Source organism: Chiloscyllium plagiosum, chromosome 8 (assembly GCF_004010195.1).
Source record: "Chiloscyllium plagiosum isolate BGI_BamShark_2017 chromosome 8, ASM401019v2, whole genome shotgun sequence".
Lineage (NCBI taxonomy): Eukaryota > Metazoa > Chordata > Chondrichthyes > Orectolobiformes > Hemiscylliidae > Chiloscyllium > Chiloscyllium plagiosum.
In genome coordinates this window covers 107,613,426-107,635,581 of record NC_057717.1, presented here as the reverse complement: position 1 = coordinate 107,635,581, position 22,156 = coordinate 107,613,426, and the positions used below count along the sequence as shown (strand labels likewise).

The 22,156-nt window shown below is 41.9% G+C and overlaps 1 protein-coding gene across 2 annotated transcripts in view; it reads right to left on the bottom strand.

Annotated features, from left to right (window-relative positions):
• Positions 1-22,156, bottom strand: part of LOC122552333 (choline transporter-like protein 2) — a 76,755-nt gene that overhangs the window by 5,913 nt on the left and 48,686 nt on the right. For both annotated transcript variants that reach the window (XM_043695090.1, XM_043695089.1), the window contains exons 6-14: positions 21,259-21,387; positions 18,009-18,069; positions 14,669-14,792; positions 10,440-10,523; positions 7,108-7,220; positions 5,336-5,467; positions 2,428-2,527; positions 1,985-2,077; positions 544-631 (exon numbers count right to left, since the gene is read on the bottom strand). In XM_043695090.1, coding sequence (XP_043551025.1) covers positions 544-631; positions 1,985-2,077; positions 2,428-2,527; positions 5,336-5,467; positions 7,108-7,220; positions 10,440-10,523; positions 14,669-14,792; positions 18,009-18,069; positions 21,259-21,387 — 924 coding nt within the window. The remainder of the gene's footprint in view (positions 1-543; positions 632-1,984; positions 2,078-2,427; positions 2,528-5,335; positions 5,468-7,107; positions 7,221-10,439; positions 10,524-14,668; positions 14,793-18,008; positions 18,070-21,258; positions 21,388-22,156) is intronic.

The window sequence follows — 22,156 nt, the reverse complement described above, 5'->3', positions numbered from 1 at the left end:
CATTTTGATCATGAGCTGAACTGATCAATCCATCCCTGAAAGGTGCAGAGTTGGTGAGACCACCTCAACTACTGCCTGATTAAGGACAGTGTGCAGGAGGACACGGACAACTGTCAGTTGCTGTGGATCAGTGCAATAACAGGAAAAGCACTTAGTCTCCCTTAGTGACTGAGTATCTATCAGCTTGACATCTTTCCGAATTGTTATAAACCAGAGCCACAAGGATAAAGGGTGCAAAGTCTCTCTGCTGATTGGATCGGAGGTAAACTCTCCAACACCACCACGTCAGGGACGAGCAGTGATGTGTGATGCTGGAGCAGTGGGCCATGTCTGCCATTCAGCCCATCTAGTCCAGACAGGTCAATGGGGCGATGGTACAGAGCAACTGTGGACAATGACTGACAAAGCAAACCTCTCAGAACACCATCAAATGGATGAGACAGGGGCTGCACCATTCAGGGCATAGAGATGCTGGTGGGGCAAAAGAAGAAAGGAAACAGTCCCCCTTTCTCTCGGCATCTGTTGTTCAGAAATACTACTCACATTAGGATCACAGGTCTTCATGGTGTAATTACAAGTCGACTCATTTGCCAGCACTTTATAAACTGCTTTGCCTGAGGTTGACAAGAAGCTTCAGAACAAACAGTCAAGGCAACAGATAACTTCTTCAAATGGAGGGTTAGAAAATACAACATGGAAATTCATACAGAACCTTAGCACAGTGCCCAGAATATTCAGAAAACCAATACGTACAATGAATGAATCAGAGGTGGTGGCATCAGCTAAGGCCCAATCAAAGACCAATGAAAAGCTTTTGTTTTAGATGGGTTTGGCCAGAATTTAGAGAACTTTAAATGGTGTTAAAGGACATTAAAATGAGGCTTAACTTATTATTTCCGAAGAACAGGTTCCCTATCAGTGACAGTCCCCCTTTCACCAGTAACAACCCTCCAACAATGTGGATCTCCCTCAACAGCAGAGTGTTAAAATTAGATTTTCAGCTTAAATCTCTGGAGTGGCAAATGAAACCACAACTCTGCCTCAAGGGTGAGTGTATTACATATTAAGCTTCATGTGTCAGATGGAGCGTGTGTGTGTGTGTGTGTGGGAATGGGAGTGCAAACAAGACAGAGTCAGTGACAAACTGTCTTTTTGGGGCGAGGGGATGCTGCAGAAAATGGGATGCATTGTGTGCTTTCGTTTTGAGGACTGGATGTATGAGGGTGTATGCGTGTTTGATGGGGGAGGCAGAAGAGAGAGCAAGCGCGAAAGAAAGGAGAGAGCGAGAGAGAAGAAAGAGAGCGAGCAAGAAAGAAAGAAAGGAGAGAGCGAGAGCGAAAAAGAAAGAAGAGAGCGAGAAAGGAGAGAGCAAAAGCGCGTGCGTGCAAGACAGACACAGAGACAGTGTTTGCATACAAGCATTGAATAGAATACAGTGTGGAAACAGGCTCTGAATACTCTGGGCAATTTAGCACAGCCACTTTACTTAAAGTGTTCAGCTTTGAATTGAGGGGGGAAACCGGAGCACCTGGAGAAAACCCGCACAGACACGGGGAGAATGTGCAAACTCCACACAGTTGCCCAAGGCTGGAATTGAACCTGGATCCCTGGCGCTGTGAGGTAGCAGTGCTAACCACTGTGCCACCGTGAAAGGGAAAGGGAGCTTTTTTCCCCACATCATCTTTTTTAAAATAAGGCTGTTGCATTAGCATGTTCCCAATCCACTGGTACCTTTCCAGAATCCTGAGAATTTTGTAATATTATAACTAATGCATTCACTACCTCTGCCGCCACCTCCTTTAATATCCACAGGTGGGGGCCATCAGGCCTGGGACTTATCTGCCTTTAATCCCATCAGTTTACTTAATATCTTCTCCCTATTTACCGTAATTACACCAAGTTCCTGTGTAGTGACTGCAGTTTTTGGGAAGAAATGATCACCTTCCACTGTGAAAACAGAGGCAAAATTTTGGTTAAAAGATACACAGCGGTAATGCCCCAGTAAGCTACGCAGAGTAACAGCAGGAGATATGTGATGACAGGATAGACCAAAGTGGACATAATACAGCCAACAGCTCTGCAGAAAGACAAAGAAAACATGGCAAGTTACTAATATTGTTGTCAAGAAGTCTCTCGTAATCCAACTGTCTTCCCATTTTCTCCCTTATACAACCAGACGTGGTTGTGAACCGACTTCAGGCGAGGAGTCTGCGAGACCATCAACAATCCCCACCTTAAACCCAGAGCATATTGCAGCCCACCACCTGCTTTGCTCACCTCAAACCCCCAGCCTCCCTGCCTCACCCCTCACCTCAAACTTGAGCCCTCCCACCTCCCAATGCTTCAGCTCAAATTGAACTGACGACCCCCCCACAGCATCCTGGCATCGAACCCGAACCATTCTCTTTATAATCATTCGGAACGCACTTGCTTGCTTCCTTTAGCAGGGCTATTGCTATCAGAATCCTCTTCCGTAGGAATATTAACATCAGAATGATGATAACTTCCACGATTACCAGAATGATCACTGCAATGAGAAAAAGATGACATTACATATTTGTCTCTGGGAGCAGAGAAACATAAATCAGAACCCACGTGCTGATGACAAACTTCCAAACCCTCGTGATGTCAAACCCAAGAATGGTTGCTTCATTATTCCTTGTCTGATGGATGCTTTGTTTTGAGCAAAAGCTTCTGTGTGCAACAAGGTTAAACACAACTGAGAAGAGGAGAATGGGAAGGTACAAGTCACCTAACATCTCGCTGAAAGTGAGCAGTCCCCATGTTATTTCAAGGTATGGTTACAAGCCCTTCAAACATCGATTCTCCTGCTCCTCGGATGCTGCCTGACCTGGTGTGCTTTTCCAGCAACATACTCCCGACTCTGATCTCCAGCATCTGCAATCCTGACTTTCTCCAAGGTATGGTTATTTCAGGCACATAGGTACTCACTATCAAAGCAGCCACTCTTCTGGGTCTGCTCTTATCAATTGGAACTGGTTTAATTCTGCGTTTTGTGGAACTTTCCACAACAGCAGCTGTCACTCAGATTCAGCTGATTAAAATATTTATTGACAAAAATTGTGTCTTCTGTCAAATAAAAAAGTTTAAAGCTAACATTATGGAACAAAAACTAAAAATTATAGGATTGCTGAAATTGTTTAGACTGAAGTATGACTCAATTCAGGATCCAAAACACTGAAAAGGTGCCTGACCTTTGAGCTGCAATAAGTGACACTTTATACCATTTTCACTCAAGTACATCCGCCATTTTGTGCAGTCAATTGAGAGCAAAATGAAATACCATTGCAGAGTTACTGAAATATAAATTCTGATAATCCCTGAAATTGCAACAATGGAAATAATAGAAGGCAAAGAAATATAGAAACAAGGCACTGCAAGTTGTGCATAAAATGAGACACCCTTACCTTGGACCTTTTCTAAGTGCCCTGTTTTAATGTGTTTAACAATAACTTGCCCTATCACAGATGTTAAAGTTAAATGGTCTGTAGTTTTTCTTGCTCTCCTTCCCTATTTTTAAAGAAAGAAATTGCACTTGTTAATTTCCAGTCTAATTGAATCTTTCCCGACTCCAGGTAATTTAGGAAAATAAATTCACTGACTAAGATCCAAGAGAAGAGTAAGTTCATCAAGGATCAGCACTTGTCAACTACAGCTCCAATAACTTGCCCTGTTCCACTTTGATGATTGTAATTTTCTTGAGTTCTTCCCCCTGTCCATTTCCTGATTCTGTTACTTCTGTGATATTATTTGTATCATCTGCAGTGAAAACTGATACAAAATACCTGATCAATTCATCTGCCATCTCCTTACTTTCCATTGTTAATTCCTAAAACTCTAACTGCAGGGACTAAGACTCATTAAGTTTTTTTTTTGGTCATCTACAGAAACCCCTATTTACTTTTACATTTCTAACATGTCATACATGCTCCTTGGTTCAACTCAACAAAATAAACAGCATAGTCTGGCGCATTTCTCAGGGCAATACCAATTGTCTTTCCTGATTTAAAATTTAAACAAGGCTTGGCAGTTAAGTGTCAGTTACCATTGACCAGTTCATTCCCATAGCAACATCTGAACTAGAGTGCATTTGCCAACAATAATCAATCATTTTCCCCTGGAAATGGGATACTTGTGAATTAATCTGATGAGTGCAAGACAGAAAGTTTTGACAGAATAGGCCTTTTCTCCCAGCAATAATCAGGCTCAGTTCTATCAAGTTATTGTTTTTACCCCAAGATTTGCTACAGCCGATCTTTTCTGTCAACAAGTTTGAGCGCTGATTGCTCTCTCGCATGAACATGATGATTAGTTGAAGGTCAGAGAGAACTCTTTGCAGCACACCACTGCTGATATCCTGCCGATGAGCACATACCCATTATCGCTTCATTTTGTTTAGTGCTACTCAGCCAATTTCCTAACCAGGTCATTAAGTTGCCCTCGATCCCATGAGCATCAACTTTAGCCAACAGTTTATGAAAAGCTTTACCAATTGCTTCAGAAATCCATGTAAATGCTAACAGATATTCATTCAAAACATTAATCCCATTCCTTTCCACAGACATGCTTCCTTATTTCAGAGTTCTAACATCCACAGTATTTTGCTTTTCTGTTTTACAGATTAATTCTGTTTCATCAGATAGGATTTACTTGTTACAAATCGAAGTTAGATGAATCTGATCAGCTGAAAATTTTAAGGTGTTCAGTCACCTACCATTAAGTCACTAATGTACTTTCGGGAAGGAAACTGCCATCCTTCCCTGGTCTGAAGGAGGGTTACACCCGAAATGTCGACTTCTCCACGAATCGTCTCTGCCTGGCTTGCTCTGTTATTTCAGCCTCATGCCCGTCTATCTATCCTCTCCTGGTCTGGCCTACATGTTACTCCAGACCCACAGCAATGCGGCTGACTGTTATCCTGCCTTCTGTGCAATTGGGGATGAGCAACAAATGCTGGCTAGTTTAAAAAAAACACTCTAAATTCCTTAAAATATTTATTAGCCTAACTGATGCTTAATTCCTTGGTTACTCCTACCTGCCTCAGCTTTCTTGGACAGCAGTGTGACATATGCGATTTTCCAAACTAAAGATAAAACTCCTTGAATCAAACGATAACAGCGCATCTCAGTGTTCTGACCTAGCTCGTTGAGGATCCAGAGTGAAACCATCTGCGCTCTTTAGTAACATTTTTTTTTCTTCACCACTACATTAAATGGTAAAGCTCCATTCTCTCTAACCCCACCAGGCTGGTTAAAATCTTAATGTTGAACACAGAGTTCAACTGCGATGTGAAGTGAAACAAACTGTTCCTTACGGAATGCCAGCCAGGTCTGCCGTAGATGCAGGTAGACTCGGAGGTCAGTATGGAAGCCCAGTTCTTTGATCGTCACCTCTGATCCTTGCACTCCTTTCAACTGTTTATATTCCATGTAGCAGTGAAAAATACCTGCAACAACCAAACAAAATAACTAATCTTCAGCATAATGTGCATTAACTACCAATAGTTTCCAACTCAAACGTTTTACATAATGGTTTGCTTTTTCAATCTCCTCCTCTCTTGGAAGGCACTGATTTTTTATTTGTTGGCTGAGTGAGCAATCTCTCAGTCTCCCCACTGTACGTCATGTGAGACTGAGCCTGATAACAGTCATGTCATCTGAACACCGCTATCTATCCGTTTTGGGGGATTGTATTTGCATGGATAGAGCACTGGTCAATAAAAGGGTTGGGTTAAAAGGGGCATTTTCAGGATGGCAACTTGCAACTAGTGCCAAAAGGGTCAGTGCTAGGGCCATAATTATTTACAAAATATATTTAATTGCTTGGATGATGGAAGTGAATATATTATAGCCAAATTTGTGAATGACAAAAATAGGTGGGAAGGCAAGTAGTGAGGACAGGAGGAATCTACAGACAGATATGGACAGGTTAAGTGAAGGCAGACGTAATACAATGTGGAAAAAAAAAAGAGAGGTTCTGTACTTTGGCAGAAACAAAGGAGTGAATTTCTCCAATGGCAAGAGCATGCAGAAAGCTGCAACACAGAGGGATGTGGGAGTCCTTGGCCATGAGCCATAAAAAGCTAACATCCAAGTTCAGTGGGTAACAGGAAAGGCAAATGGAATGGAGTACAAGCTATACAAGCACTAATTAGACCATATCTCAAACAGTGAGCAGTTTTGGTCCCCTTATCGAAGGGGAGGCGTTGGAGGAAGTCCAGAGAAGAGTCACTTGGTTGATCTCAGCTATGGAGAGATTTTTTCTTTTTTATATATAGATGTTGAGTTGGTTGGGCCTGTACTCAGTTTAGAAGAAAGAGAGCCATCCCTTGTTGAAACATGCAAGATTCTAACAGGGTTTGACTGGGTCGAAGTGGAAAGGTCATTTCTCCTACTGAGTGTGTGTCTAGGACCAGAGGCTATAATCTCAGGATAATAGGCCACCCAATTAATGCAGAGATGAGAAGCGGACTCTTCATTCAAAGAATGTTTAATCTGTCGAATCCTTTATTCAGAGGGTTGTTGAAGCTGGGTCCTTCAGTATATTCAAGGCTGAGACAGACAGACCTTTAAACCTTAAGCGAACCAAGGATTATGGGGTAAAAACACAGGAAAGTGGAGTTGAGGATTATCAGACCAGCCCTACTTTAATAAATAGAGCAGTTGCATTGGGCTGAATAGTCCACTTCTGCTCTCAAGTCTTATGATCACACCCAAACCTCATCCTAAATTCATCACAAATACATAAAAACATCAATCTGGTTGTGTTTCTGTTCCTTAACCTTAACCCAGAGCTTTGAGGTTATTGTTTAGACTAGCTCAGTTCAACTTGGCATCCAACGTCTACAAGCCGAACGTTAAATAGAGCAATACTCTCCTCAGCTGTAGGATCAGTATTGCACTTGGTTCACACTATTTGCAGGCTTGAGTGCACACAGGCCAGCAGTCCCTTCACATAAAGACAAACACAGTGATTTCTGCCAACTCATCCTGGGGACATGGTAGTTGGGGAACAATTTAAATATTCCTGACCTATAAAGGTTGCCAGAAATGATAATTTCACAGATGAATAAGTGACATGACCTACCATAGCCAAGGACAGCAATGACCATCAGGATGATCGACCACACCACAAACGCAGCAATGAAACGCATCAAGATGACAAAGAGCAGACTAATCACCAGGGCGATACTCATTCCTCTACAAACAGGCAGACAAAAATCAAATCAACAACTTCCATTGCCGCTATTTGGTCAATGAGACAGAAGTGATTATGAATCAATGACCAAAAGGGAAAAAATGGTGGCGATTTCTGCAAGATTGGGTTTTATTTTAGGAAGGGCACAACTAAGGTTCTGAAATGTGATGATTTGTCACTTCCAGTGGTTCCTGTTGACAAAGGTGAATCATTGACAGCCAGAGAGTCACAGAGAAATGACAGCACAGAAACAGACCCTTCGGTCCACCGTGTTAATGCCGACCAGATATCCCAACCCAATCTTGTCCCACCTGCCAGCACCCGGCCCATATCCCTCCAAACCCTTCCTATTCATATACCCACCCAAATGTCTCTTAAATATTGCAATTGTACCAGCCTCCACCACTTCCTCTGGCAGCTCATTCCATACATGTACCACCCTCTGTGTGAAAAAGTTGCCCCTTAGATCTCTTTTATATCTTCTCCCTCTCACCCTAAACCTATGCCCTCGAGTTCTGGACTCCCCAACCCCAGGGAAAAGACTTTGTCTATTTATCCTATCCATGCCCCTCATGATTTCATAAACTCATTTAGTATCTCCCCCATTTTCTGCAGCTCCACACAAAGGCTGCCTTGCTGATCTTTGAGGGCCCCTATTCACTCCCTAGTTACCCTTTTGTCCTTTATGTATTTGTGAAAACCCTTTGGATTCTCCTTAACTCTATTTGCCAAAGCTATCTCATGTCCCCTTTTTGCCCTCCCGATTTCCCTCTCAAGTACACTCCTGCCGCCTTTATATTCTAAGGATTCACTTGATCTATCCTGTCTATATCTGACACATACTTCCTTCTTTTTCTGAACCAAACCTTCAATTTCTTTAGACATCCAGCATTCCCTATACCTACCAGCCTTTCCTTTCACCCTAACAAGAATATACTGTCTCTGGATTCTTGTTATCTCATTTCTGAAGGCTTCCCATTTTCCAGCCATCCCTTTACCTGCAAACATCTGTGTCCAATCAGCTTTTGAAAGTTCTTGCCTAATACCAAAATTAGCCTTCTCCAATTTAGAACTTCAACTTTTAGATTTGGTCTATCTTTTCCATTATTTTAAAACAAATAGAATTCGTCGCTGGCTCCAAAGTGTTCCCCGACTGACACCTCAGTCACCTGCCCTGCATTATTTCCCAAGAGTGGTCAAGTTTTGCACCTTCTCTCGTAGGTACATCAGCATAATTGAGGTATACAAGATAATGAGAGGCATAGATAGAGTCGATAGCCAGAGACTACTTCCCAGGGCAGAAATGACTAACACGAGTCATAGTTTTAAGCTGGTTGGAAGAAAGTATAGAAGGGATGTCAGAGGCGGGTTCTTTACACATAGAGTTGAGAGAGCATGGAATGCATTGCCAGCAGCAGTTGTGGAAGCAAGGTCATTGGGGACATTTAAGAGACTACTGGATATGCATATGGGCACAGAAATTTGAGGGTGCAAACATGAGGATCAGTGGTCGGCACAACATCATGGGCTGAAGGACCTGTTCTGTGCTGTACTGTTCTATGTTCTATACTGAATCAGAAAATTTTCTTGTACACTTAAATTCATCTCCAGCTAAACCCTTAACACTATGGCAGTCCCAGTCTATATTTGGAAAGTTATAATTCCCTACCATAACCACATTATTCTTACACATAACTGAAATGTCCTTACAAATTTGTTTCTCAATTTCCCTCTGACTATTAGGGAGTCGATAATACAATCCCAATAACGTGATCATCCCTTTCTTATTTCTCAGTTCCACCCAAATAACTTCCCTGGATGTATTTGTGGAAATATCCTCCCTCAGTACAGCTGCAATGCTATCCCTGATCAAAAATGCCACTCCCCCTCCTTTCTTGCCTCCCTTTTTGTCTTTCCTGTAGCATTTGTATCCTGAAACATTAAGCTGCCAGTCCCGCTCATCCCTGGGCCACGTTTCCCATGTTGCTAACCATGCCCTGAGTTCAGCTGCCTTCCCTGTTAGGCCCCTTGCATTGAAATAAGTGCAGTTTAATTTATCAGTCCTACCTTGTTCTCTGCTTTGTCCCTGCCTGCCCTGACTGTTTGACTCGCTTCTGTTCTCAAGTGTACCAGTTTCAGATTGATCGCTTTCTTCACTATCTTCCTGGGTCCCAAAGCTCTACCCTCCACCCCACAACCTTACTAGTTTAAATCCTCCTGAGCAGCTCTACCAAATCTCCCTACCACTTTATCAGTCCCCTTCCAATTTAGATGCAATCCGTCCTTCTTGTACAGGTCACTTCTACTCCAAAACAGATTCCAACGATCCAAAAATGTGAATGCTTCTCCCAGACACCAGGTCCTCAGCCATGTATTCATCTGCTCTATCCTCCTATTCCTGCCCTCACTAGCTCCGGGAGTAATCCAGATATTACTACTCTAGAGGACCTCCTTTTTTTAAATTTCTGCCTAACTCTGTATTCTCCCTTCAGAATCTCAACCTTTTCCCTTCCAATGTAGTTGGTTCCAATGTGGACAATGACCTCCTGCTGGACCCTCTCCCCCGTGAGAACACTGCACCCTCGCTGAGACATCCTTGATCCTGGCGCCAGGGAAACAACACACCATTCTGATTTTTTGCAGCTGGCCACAGAAATGTCTGTCTGTACCTCGGACTAGTGAGTCCCCTAACACAATCGATCTCTTGGGACCTGACGTACCCCTCATTATGTTAGAACCAGTGTCAATACCATGCTATGTTCCCCAAGAATCCATCACCCCCTACACTTTCCAAAATAGCATTCTTGTTTGAAATGGGGATAACCACAGAAAACTCCTGCACTACCTCTCTTAGTTTGATGTTACAGTTCAGCTCTGATTCCAACAAACTTGGATTTGAATTTCGGTGAATTAGTGATAGTCCACTAATTCAGGTGTTACCAGATAGCCAGATATACAGACATTGAGCTTTGGTCTTGCCAATATTTAGGAGGAGATTTCTCGATGTGAACGAGAAGCCATGGAGAATAATGACATATGGTGCTGAAGGGAAGTTTAGCTTCTTCAGTGCACGTATGAAAATGGCTGTGTGTGTTTTCAGATAGTGCACTGTCAATGAGGAATACAGACAGCACTTTAGGGGACTCTCGTAAAAGTAGGAACAAACCTTAGAGCCTGTCCTATTGGAAATTACAAAAGGGGGGAATTAATTAAACACTTACATCAAAATCCAGTACCAAGATTGTGTGTAATCTTCAAATATCTTCATTACAACCTCTCTGGCTTCAAGCACTATGTTTGCTCCCCTGTAAAACAGAAAAAAGGGATCTATAATTACAGTTAAGTTCAACACAAGCCTGTGGAGATGTGGAAAGGAATTAAGTAGGTTATGTGGATTGGGAGACCTTGGGGAAGTGATCCAGAATTGAAGAGGTGGTGGTGAGAGGGGACGAAGCAGGGAACATGTTCACAGGGGTTTATACTCAATAGCGGTCTGCTTTACCCGAGGAAAGGATTCTGGATTAGTGGTGCTGGAAGAGCACAGCAGTTCAGGCAGCATCCAAGGAGCAGTCAAATCGACATTTCGGGCAAAAGCTCTTCATCAGGAAGGGCTTTTTATCCCAGGATAACCAAGTCCTTTTGAAACATCCAGGCTGTTATCTATTGATATCCCTTAACTTCAGTGTTTTGATAGATTACAAGATTTTTCCAGATTTTGTTTGAGTAGTCACTGGATAAAAACTATAATCACTTTGTCTAATGGGTTAAAACAGTTTTCAGTAATATTAACCTTAACCAGGTCAATGTTAGTATCATTGTATATCCTTCTACTGGATTCTAATGAGGAGGAACGTTGGGTAGCACAATGGAATGGAAACAGGCCTTTCAACTCTGGAACAAGATTCAATTCCAACCAAAGCTAAAGACTTGAAAACTTCCTTCTCTCTGTTGACTGTTCTTGTAAGGGACAGTTTTAATCTTACCCCTAAAACACACAAGTATCAATAGGGAAGAGGAATAGAATGACAATATTTAAGCTCTTTGAACCGGATCTTCACCGAGATCTGTGAACTACAAATGCCTATTTTTCTCTCACACATTTAATAGCTTTCACTTTTAAAAAAATCAGTTTTAAAAATGAGTGATTGAGCATCAATGGTGTTTGTTGAAGAGAGTACCAAACCCCTTTCACCATTGTGTCTCTAAGCATTTCCCAATTCAACCACGAAAGGTGTCAGCTATTTTTCCTGACTACATCCAGTATCCCAGATTTCTGATTAATGGAATAATTTCTCCCAATCTGCACTAGTTGTCCTATTTAACATCTTGAAAACTAGAATCAAATCACCTCTACACACTTAGTCCAGGGTGTAATCTGTAGTTCGTACTACAGGCCTGATGGTCTAGTGTGCTGATAATCAGCCCTACTGCTCCATTAGTCATTAGTACACACACATTGATTTAATCACCACCCAGAACACGAGAAAAGTCCAGCAGGCTTCCTTAACAAATTCAAAATAATCCAGTTATTAGAAATGAAACTTGTCCTTGAAGAAAGTGGAAAATATTGACTAATCTATGGTCTATGTATAGAAAAAGACAATTCTTTGCAAAGGTTAGGCTTTGTTTTATACAGAGTACAAGGAAAAAACAGCCATTGTGAGCCAAGGGTCTGGAATGCAATGATTCGTCACTTCCATCGGCTCCTGATGACAAAACGGAATCACTTGACAGCTGTAGTGTGATGATAGAGTCCAGCTCGGATTCTAATAAACTTGGATTTGAGATGCTAAGAATTGGTTACAGTCCACTACATCAGGTTTTACCAAGAAGGCAGATAAGATGGTATTTAATAACTCTCAGGTTCCCAGAGACTTGGACTGAGAATAGGATTTCACAAAATTCTGAGATTCCTTCTTTACTGTGCTTCTTGGGGTGGTACAGCATAAATCTCAAGTTGAGAAAGAATGTTTTTTAAACAATATAATGTGGGTCACTGGCTGTGTCAGCGCTTATTGTTCACCCCTAGTTACCCTCGAGAAGGTGGTAGTGAGCTGTCCTCTTGAATCACTGCAGTCCATGTTGCAAGTAGGGGCACAATGTTGTTAGGGAGGGAATTGCAGGGTTTTGAACCAGCAACACTGGAGAAAGGTGACATGTCCACATGACAATGGTGAGTGGCTTGGAGAGGAACTTGCAGGGGCTGCCATTCCCATGTATCTGTTGCCCTGATCCTTTAGATAGTAGTGATCATGGATTTGGTAAGGAATCTTCGTGAATTGCTGCAGTGTATCTTGTAGATGGTACACACTGCTGCTACTGGGTGTCAGGGTTGGAGAGAGTGGATGTGTTGCCAGTCAAGTAAGCACCTTTGTAGAACATAGAAAAGTACAGCACAGAACAGGTCATTCAACCCATGATGTTGTGCCGAGGATTAATAATAATTTATAATAAAATAACCTAAACTACGCACCCCTCATTTCACTGCTGTCCATGCGCATGTCCAGCAGTCGCTTAAAAGTCCATGTGTTCACAACTCTCTGCATAAAGAACCTACCTCTGACGTCTCCTCTATACCTTCCACCTAACACCTTAAAACGATGATCCCTCGTGGCAGTCAATCCTGCCCTGGGGAAATGTCTGGCTATCGACTCTATCCATGCCTCTCATTACCTTGTACACCTCAAATTGTCCTGGATGGTGTTGAGCTTCGAGTGTTATTAGAGCTGCACCCATCTGGAGTTGCTAGGAAACCATTAACACGGGGACTCCTGTTCCTCTCAAAGTCGGGTTTTTGCAGTAAAGCTATAAACACCCATTCTCTTTGAAGGCTTTGTTTAACTGATTCTCCATTCATTTCATTTCCAGTGGAAGAGCAGAAATCACAGCACACTTTAGACTGTTAGCTTCTTTCGAGAGAACACCTGATAAATCCCTTTTCAATTCCAGAAAATGTCCACATGGTTAAAATTCTTCAATTTCTTTCCAGGTAGTACTTCAATATAAGTGTGTATTTGAGTCAAAGAAAATGAATCTTCAATCCTTTGAGTCTGCATCAGTCAAATGCAACCACTCAACTATTGTAATTCCATTTTCCAGCACTTGACCCATAGCCTTAAATTCCCAAGATTTGTTTAATTTATCCTTGAAGTTTAACCCTTAATAATTGATGTGGCCCTCCTCCAGTCAGTACCCATCAATTGTTTCAGAGTTGCAGTGTGCAGAATTGCTTGCCATCTTTCAGATGTGGTCTGGCATAGTCATTATGTAAAGTAACCTATCTTTTGCATTTGATTTCTTGAGAAACAAAGACCAGAATTCCAAAAGCTTTTTGATTATTTTCTGTACCACTTTATGACCTTTTCATGACAGATGTACTTCGCCCACAGCTTTCTTTTAAACTTCTACCGTTGCTTGTATTTTTAATCCAACATTTAGAAAGTTTCCTGTCATATTCTAAATAGATAACCTCATATTCACTAATAATGAAAATCTATTTGCCATATTTTTCCATTCACTTAATTTTCCTCCCTTTCTATCGTTCCATTTACACTATTGACATTGCCACCTACCCATATACCAAGTTTAGATACAGATTGTTCTGCTATAACATGCACTTCTTTAACACACGAATTGAGGACACGGTTTCTAAAATGCGATGTTTTAAAGCACATGTTGGTTACAACATGATTCTAGCCCCATTAGTTCAAATGGTGCTGCTATTAAGTGATTATCTTATAAAACGGGATTGCACAAGTATGGAACTACCGCATTATAGCAAAACTGGCTGTATCTGGTTTTCTATCTCAGAATGTGATCATTAAGCCAATGAATAGTTAAGGCCCCAGCACAAATCCTGCAGGGACACCAATGGTCACATTTTACCAATTCAACTATCTGCCCTTTCTTCATCTCACGCCATTCCCAAACAGGTTAATAACTGTTTCAAATTGAAATCAAGAATCTCTTATAAAGGTACTTCATCAAATGTCTTCTGCCAGCCCATATCGACATTTCCAAGTCTTAAAATGATTTTATTTTTAAAGAGATGACAATCAAAAATGACAAAGTATGCCCCGCCCATGCTGGCTTCCTCTGATAACCTGAAAATTTAAGGTGTTCAGTCTTACCCTTAAATACAAAATAAAGTCATGTTCCAGTCTTACATTGAATACTCAGCTTTGACTATGCATCCAAGTTTCGGAAGAGGGTTTGAAAGCACAAATTTCTAACTGGGGAGAAAGAATGTAACCTGTGTGCTGAGCTGACACTTATCTGATCTGAGAACACAATGGGTTTTCCTCTGTATCCAAACTGTACTATACCTGGAAATGCTCAATAATGACACTGATGAAGACCACAGACAATGGAAAACCTCCCACTTCTAGCACTAACACTACCCAGTGGAGCATAAAACCCCGACATCACAAAATTAATAAGGTGTACAAACTTCACTCCTTCCAGCAACTGCGTGGCGTTTACAGATCCACCATCATCTGAACTGAAAGCAGTCTTGTCGGCAACTTTAACCACACCCCGCTGGACTTTTAGGTCAGGGAGGCATCTTTGGGTAACTGTAAAGTAAATATGAGAGCATCATAAATCTGTCTGGAAAAATCCCAATAGCAGCAACCAAGAATATATTTCACTGGTCAGTTCCTCTGGTTTAATTCACAGAATTGTAAATTCCACACAGGTCCTTGCTCCTCATCTCTATGAGGGACCCTTTGGCGGTGAGGAACAGTTCGGACTCAGCTTGGTCCACTCAGTTCAAGAAGGAGAAAGGTTATTAAAACATATTCAATGAATTTTAGAAACAAAAATCAAATTCAACTGGCAAAGGGAACGTACAGAATTAACCTCAGGCATTACTGAATAATCAAAAACAGGAGCAGACGGTAGCCATTCTACCCCTTGAATCTGCTCCACCATTCGAGAAAATAATGGCTGATTCGATTGTGACCAATTCCACATTTTCTTTTAAAAAATTTGTTTATGGGATGAGAGTCGCTGGCGAGACCAGCATTCATTTCCCATCCTTAATCGCCCAGATGGCAGTATACAGTCAAATCACACTGTTGTGGGTCTAGGGTCACATGTAGACCAGACCAGGTAAGGATGGTAGTTTCCTTCCCTGAAGAACATTAGTGAATTAGACGACGTTTTCTCGACAATTGACAGTGGATTAATGGCTTTATTTCAAGATTTACTTTTTATTGAAATCAAACTGCACCATCTGCAGTGGCAGAGTTCAAAGCTGGCTCCCCAGAACATGACCTGGATCACTGGATTAACAGTGATACCACTAGGCCATTGCCTCCTCCATCTGTCAGTGACTATAACTTTCAACTCCCTTGCACACCAAAACAATCCAGTTATGACTGTTCTCTGGGTATACAATGGTAACAATTAACTTCGTTTTGACGTGCTCCCACAATTTTGCTTTGTTGCTAATTGTCAATGGAACAAGTCAGACAATTTGCTTAACATCCAGCACATGGGGAATGCTAGAATCTTTAAATGAGGAGGATTGCTTAGAAAATCTCAATGCAGAGTCAATATGATTTTATGGAAGGGAGTAGAGTGTAAGGTGCTGGAAAAGCACAATCGGTCAGGCAGCATCCAAGGAGCAGGAGAATCAATGTTTCAGGCATAAGCCCTTCATCAGGAATGAGGCTTGTGGGTCGGGGCTGAGATAAATGGGAGGGGGCTAGGGTAGGGGGAGGTAGCTGGGAAAGTGATAGGTGGACGAAGGTGATAGGTTAGAGGGGTGCAGTGATGGACGGGTCTGGAGGGTGGTGCCAAGTTGGAGGCTTGGTACAGGGATAATATGGGGGGGGGGGGGGCGGGGAGAGGAAATGAGGAAGCTGTTGAAATCCACATTTATCCTACGTGGTTGCAGGGTCCCAAAGTGGAATATGAGGCATTCCTCCTCGAGGCGTCAGAGACGGCTCAGGGCCTGCACGTCCTTGACTGAGTGGGAGGGGAGTTGAAGTGTTCAGCCACGGGGCGGTGAAGTTGGTGGGTGTGGGTGTCCCAGAGATGTTCTCTGAAGCAATCTGCAAGGCGGCGTCCTGTTTCCCTGGTGTAGAGGTGACCACACCGGGTGCAAAGGATGGAACAGATGCACGTTTATGGAGGGAAGCAATATTTAACTAACTTATTGGAGTTTGCGGAGGAAAAAAAACAAGCAATGTGGATAAAAGGATCCTACAGATGTGCTATAACTAAACTTCCCTAAGGCATCTGACAAAGTGCCTCAAATATTACTATACAAAGAAGAATTCATTTTGTGACTGTGTGGGGGAGGGGAGAGCATATTGTATGGATAAAGGACTGGTTAGCTAACAGGAAACAGATGACATGAATGGGTCTTTGTCAGATTTTGATGTCAAATGGAGTACCACAGGGTTCGATATAAGGCTTCAATTATTCATAATATCTATCAGTGACTTGGAGGAAGGGACCGAATTTCTAATTATTATATTTGCTGACAATGCATATATAATAGGAAAGTTAGTTATGAAGAGGAGCTTGCAAAGCTATATAGTTTAGACAGGTTCAGTGATTTGGCAAAAAAATTACATGTGAAGCATCATGAAGGCATATGCAAACTTGTTCAATTTGGCAGGAAGAATAGAAAAACTTCACAACATTGAAATAGAGACAGATTTGCAGAACTCAGAGGTACAGAGGGATCTTGGTGTGCTAGCACATGAATCACAAAGTTCGTCAGGAGGTACAACAAGTGATTAGGGAGGCAAATAGAATGTATTTATTGCAAATGGAAAGGAATATAAAAGTAGGGATGCTTTTCTACAGTTCAAGGTTTTGGTGAGGCCATATTTAGAATACTGTGTATCGTTTTAGTCACATTTGGACAGGATGGGGCTGAATCCAATGGAGCTTAGAAAAATAAGTGGTGACCTTACTGAGACACACAGGATGAGGAGGAGACTACACTGCGTTGATGTTGAAAGAATGCCTCCTCCTACAGGCGAGCTTAGAACTAGGGGACACAACTTAAAAGTAAGAGGTCTCCTAGTAAGATGGAGAAAAGGAATTTTTTCCTCAAAAGGGGGCTGGTTAGCTCACATGGCTGGTTTGTGATGCAGAGCGATGCCAATGTTACCAGCTAAGGTTACCATAAAGGAATCTCCTTCTGAACCTCTCTCCTCACCAGAAGCGTGGTAGCCCTCAGGTGAAACCACCAACAGTCATCTCTCTCTAATGAGAGCACAGCCCGATGGTCTGCGAAGACTACAGTGATTTTACCTTGCCTACCATTCCTCAAAAAGTGGTGAAATCAAAGACACTGAATATTTTTAAGGTAGAAGTAGAGAGAATATTGATAGAATAACATAGCCAAAAAGCACCAGACTGCTCTGTCCAACCAATTTGAAAAACTGCCATTTGTCCACTGTCCCCTAGAAACAGACTTCCCACCCTACTGCTAGATCCTATAACCAGCACTCTCACTTTACTTATTGTCCCTTATAAACAGCACTCTTAACCCACTGAACCTCTTATGCTTTTAACCACTTCTTTCACCAAAAACAAAATCGAATTCTTCTTTTGTTTTAAATCATTACTCTTAAGGAAATAGGTAGGTGATGTTTTACAAATTCTCTCTCACTATTTTCAATGTCTGTAACTCATTGTCTGTATCTCCTGCGCCTTCCAAGCTTCAGTCTTTGCTCCCTAGCTCCGCTGTGGTTTGATCAAACAGAACCTAGGGATGAAACCGTGGAAAAGTTCCCCAGCTGCTGAATGAAACTTTAAACACTTACAGGGCTTGCTGGGAGTTAAAAAGGCCGGACAATCCCCATCTTTAAACACTTCAACAGGCGTCTGAAAGACAAAAAGTGAACATATAGGTGGCAATGGCAATGTTCAATATTAATTTATGGTGAAAATAGTATTTTTGTTTCATTGGACAGATATGTTAAGTTTGATGTATTTTCACAATGGAGTTTAAGTGCTTCTGTGTAACTATGATAGTTCCCTCAGAGGTTTGTTGGTCAAAGTCCCAACCACTCTTTAAACCTAACTTAATCAGATCAGAACTATAGCAGAAGGACCTGTAATGTGACAGCTGTGTTCCTCTGCAACCTCACACTATAGAAGATCATGCTATGGAAAACTCACTCAGTAGGAAAGCCTTATGCAAACAACACTCACAATTCATCAATCATGTTATAATCAATTCGCGCTGACGAAACACACGTTATCTGAGAACTACCTGTAATCACTCTGAAGGCTGAGGAATGCATTTCAGAGTTGGCCTCGTGCTTCCCAACAATTCCATAGAATTGAATTCAAAGGGACACAAAGGAACCTCATATATGACCCTTTGACCTGAACATTGATGCACAACTGTGGTGACTGGAGTTGAAGTGGGACAAAAAACAATTTTGCTTTTACATCCAAGGACATTTACATAATAGTGTCCATGTGATGGCAGCCAGGCACTAGTGATTCTACCATGTCCGGTGTTCACATGGAAGCCAAAACAGGAATCATGGCAATGATTTTCCATGATCACTAAAGAGAGACTGATACGCAGAGATTACTTGAAACAATTGCAATCATTTTACACTGAAGCAGTTGTCCAAGTTTTCACATTAATGTATCATGCAGAGTCATTTTTGCTTCAACATATGATGCTATTGGTAAATAAATCTGAATTTAAAGCTTAACCTGCATGTTTGCTACGATAGCAGCCAAATACGATGCGCTTTTCTCAAACTCTCTAATAAATGAGTTTATGATATATTATTGTTAATTTTTCAACATGAACTCAATTTGATAAAAAGTTTCAAAACACATTTGGTGTCTTGAAAAACACATTAAAAAAAAATTGACTCATGGGATGTGGACATCACTAGCTGTGCCAGCATTTGTTGCTCATCTGTAACTGCCTTTGAGAAGGTGCCTTCTTGAATCACTGGGGTTCACATGTTACAGGCAGACCCACAATGCTGTTAGGGGCAGAACTCCAGTATCTTAACCCAGTGATCATGAAGGAACAGTGAATTATTTCCAAGGCAAGATAGTGAGTGGCTTGAATGGGAACATGCAGGTGGTTGCGTTCTCATTGATCCACAGGACAATCTAGAACTTGGAAGTACGGCAAACATTGTGTTGGCATCCAGCACAGCTCACACAGTTGCCTTTCTGAGGCCATCATTTAGTTCATTGGCTCAGTAGGCCATGCATAATGCAGTGTGGTACTCATCCATGGAGATCAGATGGTCTCAGGTTACACACCCAGTTCATGCCAAATGAGCTGCTCAACACACAAATTAACCAGGGGTCCAGATGTGAATAGTGTTCAGTTTACGCAGATGGTGAGTGAGGACAGTTGGAGCTCCGCTCCTCCTATATCAATACCTGCTAATCAAGGAAATAGTCCCTTGGGAAAGTTATGAGAGACAGATTGGTATCAAATCATTGATACACAGATTGGAAATACTAGTGGACCCAACACTGATCCTTGTGGCACTACTTGCAGTTTACCAACCTAAAAAGACCAAGTTATTCCTTCTCTTTGCATCCTGCTAGCTACCTAACCCTTTATCGATGCTCATTAATGCATTTCCCTGTACCCCCAATGCTTCTATATTGTCAAACAGCCTTTGATGAGGCAACATACCAAACCACTTTTGGAAAATCAAGTACCCCCCCATGTACCAAGTTCCCCACTATCCACTGTGTAGGTTACTTCACCAAAAGTCTCTAATAGATTTAATTAAACACAATTGCACGTTCACAAAACTATCTTGAATCATAAAACCTTACGCTGAAAGACTGGAGTGGCTGGGCTTGTATACCCTTGAGTTTAGAAGGTTGAGGGGGGATCTGATTGAGACACATAAGATTATTAAAGGATTGGACACTCTGGAGACAAGAAACATGTTTCCGCTGATGGGTGAGTGCCGAACCAGAGGACACAGCTTAAATATACGGGGTAGACCATTTAGGGCAGAGATGAGGAGAAACTTCTTCACCCAGAGAGTGGTGGCTTTGTGGAATGCTCTGCCACTGAGAGCAGTGGGGGCCCAGTCTCTGGATTCATTTAACAAAGAGTTGGATAGAGCTCTCAAGGATAGTGGAATCAAGGGTTATGGAGATAAGGCAGGAACAGGATACTGATTAAGGATGATCAGCCATGATATTATTGAATGGTGGTGCAGGCTCAAAAGGGCAGAATGGCCTACTCCTGCACCTATTGTCTATTGTCTCTTTCATGGTGGTTCAGTGGTTAGCACCGCTGCCTCACAGCACCAGGGACCCGGGTTCAATTCCAGCCTCGGGCAACATTCTGTATGGAGCTTGCACATTCTCCCGTGTCTGCATGGATTTCCTCCGGTTTCCTCCCACAATCCAAAGACGTGCAGGTTAAGTGAATTGACCATACTAAATTGCCCACAGTGTTCAGGAATATATAGATGCATTAGTCAGGGGTAAATGTAGAGTAATAGGGTAGGGGAATGGGTCTGGGTGGGTTACTCTTCAGAGGGTCGGTGTGGACTTGTTGGGCCAAAGGGCCTGTTACCACAATGTAGGGATTCTATCTTTAAATAATGAATTCTAGCACCTTTCTCTAGACTGATGTTAGACTAACCAACCTGAAGCTTCCTGTCTCCCTCCTTTCTTGAGTGCATGTGTAATATTTGCTATTTTCCAATCTGCTGGGATCCTTCAAGAGTTGAAGGAATTTTGGAGGTTGTAACCAATGCACCCATTATCTGTGTAGCCACTTCTTTTCAAACCCTACAATGCATGATCTCTGGCACTGGCATCTTGCAACCTGTTAGGCTTTAGATCAAATGCTTTCCCCAGCACTTTTCCCTGGTGATAATGATTCCTCCAAGTCCATCCCTCCCAATCATCTCTTCACTTTGTTATCTTTGAGAATTTTTCTGTTGTCTATCGTTAAGATTGAGTAGAGGAACTGTAACCTGACGAGAGTCAGCAGCTTCAGGAGGGACCAGGAAAGCTGGTAAAAGACAAAATAAGAATATGATTGTAACTCACCTTGGTTGAATCATTAAAGCCTGGTTTACAGAACTGGGAGTAATTCTGCCATCTTTCTGGTTTCACTTTAAGTTGCGCATGTGCAGTGATGAAGCTGTCAAACCTTTCTGGGCATTTACTTACACAGATCTACAAAAAAACAAGTTAACAGAATTAACAAGTAGTACAATGAACACTCATTTATTTCAAAGGGTTTCTTTTGTTCATTAAAATAATGTGTTTGTAAATGGATCTGCTGTAAGCATTAAATAATTACAAAACAGATATTGGACAGGTTAGGTGTAGAGGGCAACACATTCTATTCTATCCTATTAAACATTCCTGTAGCAGGTACAAAACAGAACAAAAGCTCCATCTACACTGTCCCCCATCAGACACTGCCAGGAGAGGGACAGCATAGGGTTAGGTACACAGTAAAGCTCCCTCTGGGCAGGGTAGAAAGTTTGAAACAACTCCCATTGATGGAAATATTCATGGTGACTGACAAAGAATCAATAACTGGAAGATCCTCATGAGGAGAATATTTAGGGTTGAGAAGTGTGGTGCGAGAAAGATCCAAATGCTAATTAAAAGGGGACTGGGATAAGTCCCTGAAGAGAACATATTTACAAGATCATGGGGGAAAAGCAAGCATATAGGGACAAGCAAGTTTTTTTTCTTACCGGGAAACGGCAAGAAAATAATAGAACCAGCCTTGCATCCCATGTTGCCTTAGGTTCACATATTGCACCAGTCAGACAAATGTCTACTTCCTTTGCCAGCCACACAGTAGCCTCTGGGTGAGCTTTGGAGAGGTGACCCCTAGTGGTATTATAAATGGACTGAGATCCAGATAATGATCTGGGAACTTGGTTCAAACCCTGCCATCACTGATGGTGGAATCTGAATTCAATAAACA